The sequence below is a fragment of the Scyliorhinus torazame genome, chromosome 19 (genome assembly GCF_047496885.1).
Source record: "Scyliorhinus torazame isolate Kashiwa2021f chromosome 19, sScyTor2.1, whole genome shotgun sequence".
In the NCBI taxonomy this organism is placed as follows: domain Eukaryota; kingdom Metazoa; phylum Chordata; class Chondrichthyes; order Carcharhiniformes; family Scyliorhinidae; genus Scyliorhinus; species Scyliorhinus torazame.
This window is the reverse complement of record NC_092725.1, coordinates 3,159,770-3,169,769: the sequence shown is the minus strand read 5'-3', so window position 1 is coordinate 3,169,769 and position 10,000 is coordinate 3,159,770. Positions and strand designations below refer to the sequence as shown.

The 10,000-nt window shown below is 59.5% G+C and overlaps 1 protein-coding gene across 1 annotated transcript in view; it reads right to left on the bottom strand.

Moving 5' to 3' along the window:
• The window catches only part of LOC140396605 (kremen protein 2-like), a 32,153-nt gene that overhangs the window by 877 nt on the left and 21,276 nt on the right, over positions 1-10,000 (bottom strand). The window contains exons 4-5 of the mRNA XM_072485402.1: positions 1,739-1,863; positions 1-101 (exon numbers count right to left, since the gene is read on the bottom strand). The exon at positions 1-101 is cut by the window's left edge and continues 53 nt beyond it. Of these exons, the coding sequence (XP_072341503.1) occupies positions 1-101; positions 1,739-1,863 (226 nt within the window). The remainder of the gene's footprint in view (positions 102-1,738; positions 1,864-10,000) is intronic.

The window sequence follows — 10,000 nt, the reverse complement described above, 5'->3', positions numbered from 1 at the left end:
AAGCAGACTTGGTCACACTGCACGGCGCTGACCCGCTCCCTCGCACTCACGTCAAACGCGTTGCCACAGAAACAGGCGTAACCGGCCTCGACACCTGCAAACTGACAGTAGGGGAATGGACAGCTCGTGAAACGCGCAGTCCCTGTATCATGGACAAATACAGCTTACCCCACCGTAACCCCCGCATTCGCCCATTCTCACCCACGCACCGGCCCCTCCTCGACAGGCAGGTGGCAGAGCGGAGAGAATGGTGGCAATCCTGACAGGAATACGTATTTATGGAGTCACACATTGCAAGCGCGGACTTCCTCGCCCCACAAAGGCCTCATTGTGATTTGACGATCGGGCAGAATTCGCTGAACAATCCTGAAAGTGCCAACATTGACGCTAAGTGGCCGAGTAACGTCAAGCTCTTGGTCGCTGGCAGGCGGGTCGCTGGCAAGCCGGGTCAGGCAGCCAAAATGTTATCACAATTTCTGTTCTTGTTCCAGTGCCTGACGGTCTTTAAGCCCCAGCCATTCCTTCGAGGGGTGGATGGGCTGTTCCCCGTCGTTTGTGGGGGCGGGGAAGGTGGCAAGGATAAGGAAGGCGGTGCTCCAATTAGGGTTGGCAGACGGGGGCTTGGTCCCTCCGAATCTGTTGCACGATTACCGGGCGGCGAGTGCGGAGAAGGTGCGGGGCTGGCGTAAGGCGATGGGGGGCTCTGTGGGTGAGGGTGGAGGCGGGTTCTTGTAAAGTGGGCGAGTGCTGGCATTGGCACCGCGACCCTTCACCCCGGGGAAGTACTCCGCCGGCACTTCAAGTTGAGGGCGACGCCAATACGAGGGGACCGCGGGTCCGAGCCGCGGAGGGTGGATGCGAGATTCCGGGGACGGGGGAAGAAAGGGGGAAAAAGAGATGAAGGATTTGTTTCTGGAGGGGCGATTTGCAAGTTTGGGGGAGCTGGGGGTGAAGTGTGGACTCCAGCGAGAGGAGGGGCTTCAGGAATATGCGGGTGCGGAATTTCACAGGAAAGGTTTTCCCGAGATTCTGTTTGCGCAAAAAATGCTGAATAAAAACATTTTTCAAAAGCAAAGAAAATGTCGAGCTCGTGGCACGGCTCGTTTATACATGCTCGAGGCAACGGACAATATTATCCCGGGCCAAGACGAAGCAAACAAAAGGAATATGTCCAGGCCTCGCCCAGGAGCTAAGGAGAGCCAATTGTTCGCCCCGTCGCTTTCCTGTCGACCACTCAATGTGCCAAGAACCGTCGGTGCACTTTGAAATACGGCATTCCAGCGCGCGCGGAGATGACACGAAGCTTCGCCGGCTCGTCTCGATTTCCAGCGACGTTCTCCTCCCGAGCCACCGCTTTCAAACTTCCCCTCAACTTGGGAGAGGTCAGGAGAAGTGCCGCGACACAATTGGACAGCCAATTCAGGACGGGTTGACGCATGCAGGCCGAGCGGGGCGCACACCAGCGCCATGCAGAACATATCTCAAAACGCTGCCTGAATCATTTATTTACGGAGTCGCGCATTACAGCAACGGAGCTGCCAGCCCCACGAAGGCATGAACATTTTGATTCAATTTCTATGCTTGGGCATCACTCAGTGAACAATACTGACTGCGCCAACAGCCACACCAATAGATAATCGGTAGCGTGGGCACAGCAGCAGGTGCACAGATGTACCCACGCCCAGGACCCTCCCCTCCCGCCCCCCTCCCCCCCCCAATTACGACATCAGTGCTTTACCTTATAACCTTTCTTCCGACAGAAGCGAATGCAGACCTGCACAGTGAGCTTGGTGGAGGTGCCACTGCTCCCGGTCAGCGCGGGAGGGTTTCCCGAGTCCAGGAAGCAGCCAACGTACCCCGGCACTGTCGGGATGAGAGCACAGAGGTCAGTACTGAGGGAGCGCCGCGCTGTCGGAGGGTCAGTACTGAGGGAGTGCCGCACTGTCAGAGGGTCAGTACTGAGGAAGTGCCGCACTGTCAGAGGGTCAGTACTGAGGGAGTGCCGCACTGTCAGAGGGTCAGTACTGAGGGAGTGCCGCACTGTCAGAGGGTCAGTGTTGAGGGAGTTCCGCACTGTTAGAGGGTCAGTACTGAGGGAGTGCCGCACTGTCAGAGGGTCAGTACTGAGGGAGTGCCGCACTGTCAGAGGGTCAGTACTGAGGGGGCGCCGCACTTTCGGAGGGTCAGTACTGAGGGAGCGCCGCACTGTCAGAGGGTCAGTACTGAGGGAGCGCCGCACTGTCGGAGGGTCAGTACTGAGGGAGTGCCGCACTGTCAGAGGGTCAGTACTGAGGGAGTGCTGCACTGTCAGAGGGTCAGTGATGAGGGAATGCCGCACTGTCAGAGGGTCAGTACTGAGGGAGTGCCGCACTGTCAGAGGGTCAGTACTAAGGGAGCGCCGCACTGTCGGAGGGTCAGTACTGAGGGAGTGCCGCACTGTCAGAGGGTCAGTACTGAGGGAGTGCTGCACTGTCAGAGGGTCAGTGATGAGGGAGTGCCGCACTGACAGAGGGTCAGTACTGAGGGAGTGTCGCACTGTCAGAGGGTCAGTACTGAGAGAGTGCCGCACTGTCAGAGGGTCAGTACTGAGGGAGTGCTGCACTGTCAGAAGGTCAGTACTGAGGGAGTGCCGCACTGTCAGAGGGTCAGTACTGAGGGAGTGCTGTACTGTCAGAGGGTCAGTACTGAGGGAGCGCCGCACTGTCAGAGGGTCAGTACTGAGGGAGTGCCGCACTGTTAGAGGGTCAGTACTGAGGGAGCGCCGCACTTTCAGAGGGTCAGTACTGAGGGAGCGCCGCACTGTCAGAGGGTCAGTACTGAGAGAGTGCCGCACTGTCAGAGAGTCAGTACTGAGGGAGCGCCGCACTGTCGGAGGGTCAGTACTGAGGGAGTGCCGCACTGTCAGAGGGTCAGTACTGAGGGAGTGCTGCACTGTCAGAAGGTCAGTACTGAGGGAGTGCCGCACTGTCAGAGGGTCAGTACTGAGGGAGTGCCGCACTGTCAGAAGGTCAGTACTGAGGGAGTGCCGCACTGTCAGAGGGTCAGTACTGAGGGAGTGCCGCACTGTCAGAAGGTCAGTACTGAGGGAGTGCCGCACTGTCAGAGGGTCAGTACTGAGGGAGTGCTGCACTGTCAGAAGGTACTGAGGGAGTGCCGCACTGTCAGAGCGTCAGTACTGAGGGAGCGCCGCACTGTCAGCGGGTCAGTACTGAGGGAGTGCTGCACTGTCAGAGGGTCAGTACTGAGGGAGTGCTGCACTGTCAGAGGGTCAGTACTGAGGGAGTACCGCACTGTCAGAGAGTCAGTACTGAGGGAGTGCCGCACTGTCAGAAGGTCAGTACTGAGGGAGTGCCGCACTGCCAGAGGGTCAGTACTGAGGGAGTGCCGTACTGTCGGAGAGTCAGTACTGAGGGTGTGCCGCACTGTCAGAGGGTCAGTACTGAGGGAGCGCCGCACTGTCGGAGAGTCAGTACTGAGGGTGTGCCGCACTGTCAGAGGGTCAGTACTGTGGGAGCGCCGCACTGTCGGAAGGTCAGTACTGAGGGAGCACCGCACTGTCAGAGGGTCAGTACTGAGGGAGTGCTGCACTGTCGGAGGGTCAGTACTGAGGGAGCACCGCACTGTCAGAGGGTCAGTACTGAGGGAGTGCTGCACTGTCGGAGGGTCAGTACTGAGGGAGCACTGCACGCTCAGAGGGTCAGTACTGAGGGAGTGCCGCACTGTCAGAAGTTCAGTACTGAGGGAGCGCCGCACTGTGTGAGGCTCAGTACTGAGGGAGTGCCGCACTGTCAGGGGGTCAGTACTGAGGGAGTGCTGCACTGTCAGGGGGTCAGTACTGAGGGAGTGCCGCACTGTCAGAGGGTCAGTACTGAGGGAGTGCCGCACTGTCAGGGGGTCAGTACTGAGGGAGCGCCGCACTGTCGGAGAGTCAGTACTGAGGGAGCGCTGCACGCTCAGAGGGTCAGTACTGAGGGAGTGCCGCACTGTCAGAGGGTCAGTACTGAGGGAGTGCCGCACTGTCAGAGGGTCAGTACTGAGGGAGTGCCGCACTGTCAGAGGGTCAGTACTGAGGGAGTGCCGCACTGTCGGAGGGTCAGTGCTGAGGGAGTGCTGCACTGTCGGAGGGTCAGTACTGAGGGTGTGCTGCACTGTCAGAGGGTCAGTGCTGAGGGAGTGCTGCACTGTCGGAGGGTCAGTACTGAGGGAGTGCTGCACTGTCGGAGGGTCAGTACTGAGGGAGTGCTGCACTGTCGGAGGGTCAGTACTGAGGGAGTGCCGCACTGTCAGAGGGTCAGTGCTGAGGGAGTACCGCACTGTCAGAGGGTCAGTACTGAGGGAGTGCCGCATTGTCAGAGGGTCAGTACTGAGGGAGCGCCGCACTGACAGAGGGTCAGTACTGAGGGAGCGCCGCACTGACAGAGGGTCAGTACTGAGGGAGTGCCGCACTGTCAGAGGGTCAGTACTGAGGGAGCGCCGCACTGACAGAGGGTCAGTACTGAGGGAGTGCTGCACTGTCAGAGGGTCAGTACTGAGGGAGTGCTCCACTGTCAGAGGGTCAGTACTGAGGGAGTGCTGCACTGTCAGAGGGTCAGTACTGAGGGAGTGCGGCACTGTCAGATGGTCAGTACTGAGGGAGCGCCGCACTGTCAGAGGGTCAGTACTGAGGGAGCGCCGCACTGTCAGAGGTTCAGTACTGAGGGAGTGCGGCATTGTCAGATGGTCAGTACTGAGGGAGTGCCGCACTGTCAGAGGGTCAGTGCTGAGGGAGTGCTGCACTGTCAGCGGGTCAGTACTGAGGGAGCGCCGCACTGACAGAGGGTCAGTACTGAGGGAGTGCTGCACTGTCAGAGGGTCAGTACTGAGGGAGTGCTGCACTGTCAGAGGGTCAGTGCTGAGGGAGTGCCGCACTGTCGGAGGGTCAGTACTGAGGGAGCGCTGCACTGTCGGAGGGTCAGTACTGAGGGAGTGCCGCACTGACAGAGGGTCAGTACTGAGGGAGTGCCGCACTGTCAGAGGGTCAGTGCTGAGGGAGTGCCGAACTGTCAGAGGGTCAGTACTGAGGGAGTGCCGCACTGTCAGAGGGTCAGTACTGAGGGAGTGCTGTACTGTCAGAGGGTCAGTACTGAGGGAGTGCCGCACTGTCAGAGGGTCAGTACTGAGAGAGCGCCGCACTGTCAGACGGTCAGTACTGAGGGAGCGCCGCACTGTCAGACGGTCAGTACTGAGGGAGTGCGGCACTGTCAGATGGTCAGTACTGAGGGAGTACCGCACTGTCAGAGGGTCAGTGCTGAGGGAGTGCTGCACTGTCAGAGGGTCAGTACTGAGGGAGTGCTGTACTGTCAGAGGGTCAGTACTGAGGGAGCTCCGCACTGACAGAGGGTCAGTACTGAGGGAGTGCCGCACTGTCAGAGGGTCAGTACTGAGGGAGTGCCGCACTGTCAGAGGGTCAGTACTGAGGGAGTGCTGCACTGTCAGAGGGTCAGTACTGAGGGAGTGCTGCACTGTCAGGGGGTCAGTACTGAGGGAGTGCCGCACTGTCAGAGGGTCAGTACTGAGGGAGTGCTGCACTGTCAGAGGGTCAGTACTGAGGGAGTGCCGCACTGTCGGAGGGTCAGTACTGAGGGAGTGCCGCACTGTCAGAGGGTCAGTGCTGAGGGAGTGCTGCACTGTCAGAGGGTCAGTACTGAGGGAGTGCTGCACTGTCGGAGGGTCAGTACTGAGGGAGTGCTGCACTGTCGGAGGGTCAGTACTGAGGGAGTGCTGCACTGTCAGAGGGTCAGTACTGAGGGAGCGCCGCACTGTCGGAGGGTCAGTACTGAGGGAGTGCCGCACTGTCAGAGGGTCAGTACTGAGGGAGTGCTGCACTGTCAGAGGGTCAGTGATGAGGGAATGCCGCACTGTCAGAGGGTCAGTACTGAGGGAGTGCCGCACTGTCAGAGGGTCAGTACTAAGGGAGCGCCGCACTGTCGGAGGGTCAGTACTGAGGGAGTGCCGCACTGTCAGAGGGTCAGTACGGAGGGAGTGCTGCACTGTCGGAGGGTCAGTGATGAGGGAGTGCCGCACTGTCGGAGGGTCAGTGCTGAGGGAGTGCCGCACTGACAGAGGGTCAGCACTGAGGGAGTGTTGCACTGTCAGAGGGTCAGTACTGAGAGAGTGCCGCACTGTCAGAGGGTCAGTACTGAGGGAGTGCTGCACTGTCAGAAGGTCAGTACTGAGGGAGTGCCGCACTGTCAGAGGGTCAGTACTGAGGGAGTGCTGTACTGTCAGAGGGTCAGTACTGAGGGAGCGCCGCACTGTCAGAGGGTCAGTACTGAGGGAGTGCCGCACTGTTAGAGGGTCAGTACTGAGGGAGCGCCGCACTTTCAGAGGGTCAGTACTGAGGGAGCGCCGCACTGTCAGAGGGTCAGTACTGAGAGAGTGCCGCACTGTCAGAGCGTCAGTACTGAGGGAGCGCCGCACTGTCGGAGGGTCAGTACTGAGGGAATGCCGCACTGTCAGAGGGTCAGTACTGAGGGAGTGCTGCACTGTCAGAAGGTCAGTACTGAGGGAGTGCCGCACTGTCAGAGGGTCAGTACTGAGGGAGTGCCGCACTGTCAGAAGGTCAGAACTGAGGGAGTGCCGCACTGTCAGAGGGTCAGTACTGAGGGAGTGCCGCACTGTCAGAAGGTCAGTACTGAGGGAGTGCCGCACTGTCAGAGGGTCAGTACTGAGGGAGTGCTGCACTGTCAGAAGGTACTGAGGGAATGCCGCACTGTCAGAGGGTCAGTACTGAGGGAGCGCCGCACTGTCAGCGGGTCAGTACTGAGGGAGTGCTGCACTGTCAGACGGTCAGTACTGAGGGAGTGCTGCACTGTCAGAGGGTCAGTACTGAGGGAGTACCGCACTGTCAGAGAGTCAGTACTGAGGGAGTGCCGCACTGTCAGAAGGTCAGTACTGAGGGAGTGCCGCACTGCCAGAGGGTCAGTACTGAGGGAGTGCCGTACTGTCGGAGAGTCAGTACTGAGGGTGTGCCGCACTGTCAGAGGGTCAGTACTGAGGGAGCGCCGCACTGTCGGAAGGTCAGTACTGAGGGAGCACCGCACTGTCAGAGGGTCAGTACTGAGGGAGTGCTGCACTGTCGGAGGGTCAGTACTGAGGGAGCACCGCACTGTCAGAGGGTCAGTACTGAGGGAGTGCTGCACTGTCGGAGGGTCAGTACTGAGGGAGCACTGCACGCTCAGAGGGTCAGTACTGAGGGACTGCCGCACTGTCAGAAGTTCAGTACTGAGGGAGTGCCGCACTGTCAGAGGGTCAGTACTGAGGGAGTGCCGCACTGTCAGAGGGTCAGTACTGAGGGAGTGCCGCACTGTCAGGGGGTCAGTACTGAGGGAGTGCTGCACTGTCGGAGGGTCAGTACTGAGGGAGCGCTGCACGCTCAGAGGGTCAGTACTGAGGGAGTGCCGCACTGTCAGAGGGTCAGTACTGAGGGAGTGCCGCACTGTCAGAGGGTCAGTACTGAGGGAGTGCCGCACTGTCAGAGGGTCAGTACTGAGGGAGTGCCGCACTGTCGGAGGGTCAGTGCTGAGGGAGTGCTGCACTGTTGGAGGGTCAGTACTGAGGGTGTGCTGCACTGTCAGAGGGTCAGTGCTGAGGGAGTGCTGCACTGTCGGAGGGTCAGTACTGAGGGAGTGCTGCACTGTCGGAGGGTCAGTACTGAGGGAGTGCCGCACTGTCAGAGGGTCAGTGCTGAGGGAGTACCGCACTGTCAGAGGGTCAGTACTGAGGGAGTGCCGCACTGTCAGAGGGTCAGTACTGAGGGAGCGCCGCACTGACAGAGGGTCAGTACTGAGGGAGCGCCGCACTGACAGAGGGTCAGTACTGAGGGAGTGCCGCACTGTCAGAGGGTCAGTACTGAGGGAGCACCGCACTGACAGAGGGTCAGTACTGAGGGAGTGCTGCACTGTCAGAGGGTCAGTACTGAGGGAGTGCTCCACTGTCAGAGGGTCAGTACTGAGGGAGCGCCGCACTGTCAGACGGTCAGTACTGAGGGAGCGCCGCACTGTCAGACGGTCAGTACTGAGGGAGTGCGGCACTGTCAGATGGTCAGTACTGAGGGAGTGCCGCACTGTCAGAGGGTCAGTGCTGAGGGAGTGCTGCACTGTCAGAGGGTCAGTACTGAGGGAGTGCTGTACTGTCAGAGGGTCAGTACTGAGGGAGCTCCGCACTGACAGAGGGTCAGTACTGAGGGAGTGCCGCACTGTCAGAGGGTCAGTACTGAGGGAGTGCCGCACTGTCAGAGGGTCAGTACTGAGGGAGTGCTGCACTGTCAGAGGGTCAGTACTGAGGGAGTGCTGCACTGTCAGAGGGTCAGTACTGAGGGAGTGCTGTACTGTCAGAGGGTCAGTACTGAGGGAGCTCCGCACTGACAGAGGGTCAGTACTGAGGGAGTGCCGCACTGTCAGAGGGTCAGTACTGAGGGAGTGCCACACTGTCAGAGGGTCAGTACTGAGGGAGTGCTGCACTGTCAGAGGGTCAGTACTGAGGGAGTGCTGCACTGTCAGGGGGTCAGTACTGAGGGAGTGCCGCACTGTCAGAGGGTCAGTACTGAGGGAGTGCTGCACTGTCAGAGGGTCAGTACTGAGGGAGTGCCGCACTGTCGGAGGGTCAGTACTGAGGGAGTGCCGCACTGTCAGAGGGTCAGTGCTGAGGGAGTGCTGCACTGTCAGAGGGTCAGTACTGAGGGAGTGCTGCACTGTCGGAGGGTCAGTACTGAGGGAGTGCTGCACTGTCGGAGGGTCAGTACTGAGGGAGTGCTGCACTGTCGGAGGGTCAGTACTGAGGGAGTGCTGCACTGTCAGAGGGTCAGTACTGAGAGAGTGCCGCACTGTCAGAGGGTCAGTACTGAGGGAGTGCTGCACTGTCAGAAGGTCAGTACTGAGGGAGTGCCGCACTGTCAGAGGGTCAGTACTGAGGGAGTGCTGTACTGTCAGAGGGTCAGTACTGAGGGAGCGCCGCACTGTCAGAGGGTCAGTACTGAGGGAGTGCCGCACTGTTAGAGGGTCAGTACTGAGGGAGCGCCGCACTTTCAGAGGGTCAGTACTGAGGGAGCGCCGCACTGTCAGAGGGTCAGTACTGAGAGAGTGCCGCACTGTCAGAGCGTCAGTACTGAGGGAGCGCCGCACTGTCGGAGGGTCAGTACTGAGGGAATGCCGCACTGTCAGAGGGTCAGTACTGAGGGAGTGCTGCACTGTCAGAAGGTCAGTACTGAGGGAGTGCCGCACTGTCAGAGGGTCAGTACTGAGGGAGTGCCGCACTGTCAAAAGGTCAGAACTGAGGGAGTGCCGCACTGTCAGAGGGTCAGTACTGAGGGAGTGCCGCACTGTCAGAAGGTCAGTACTGAGGGAGTGCCGCACTGTCAGAGGGTCAGTACTGAGGGAGTGCTGCACTGTCAGAAGGTACTGAGGGAATGCCGCACTGTCAGAGGGTCAGTACTGAGGGAGCGCCGCACTGTCAGCGGGTCAGTACTGAGGGAGTGCTGCACTGTCAGAGGGTCAGTACTGAGGGAGTGCTGCACTGTCAGAGGGTCAGTACTGAGGGAGTACCGCACTGTCAGAGAGTCAGTACTGAGGGAGTGCCGCACTGTCAGAAGGTCAGTACTGAGGGAGTGCCGCACTGCCAGAGGGTCAGTACTGAGGGAGTGCCGTACTGTCGGAGAGTCAGTACTGAGGGTGTGCCGCACTGTCAGAGGGTCAGTACTGAGGGAGCGCCGCACTGTCGGAAGGTCAGTACTGAGGGAGCACCGCACTGTCAGAGGATCAGTACTGAGGGAGTGCTGCACTGTCGGAGGGTCAGTACTGAGGGAGCACCGCACTGTCAGAGGGTCAGTACTGAGGGAGTGCTGCACTGTCGGAGGGTCAGTACTGAGGGAGCACTGCACGCTCAGAGGGTCAGTACTGAGGGACTGCCGCACTGTCAGAAGTTCAGTACTGAGGGAGTGCCGCACTGTCAGAGGGTCAGTACT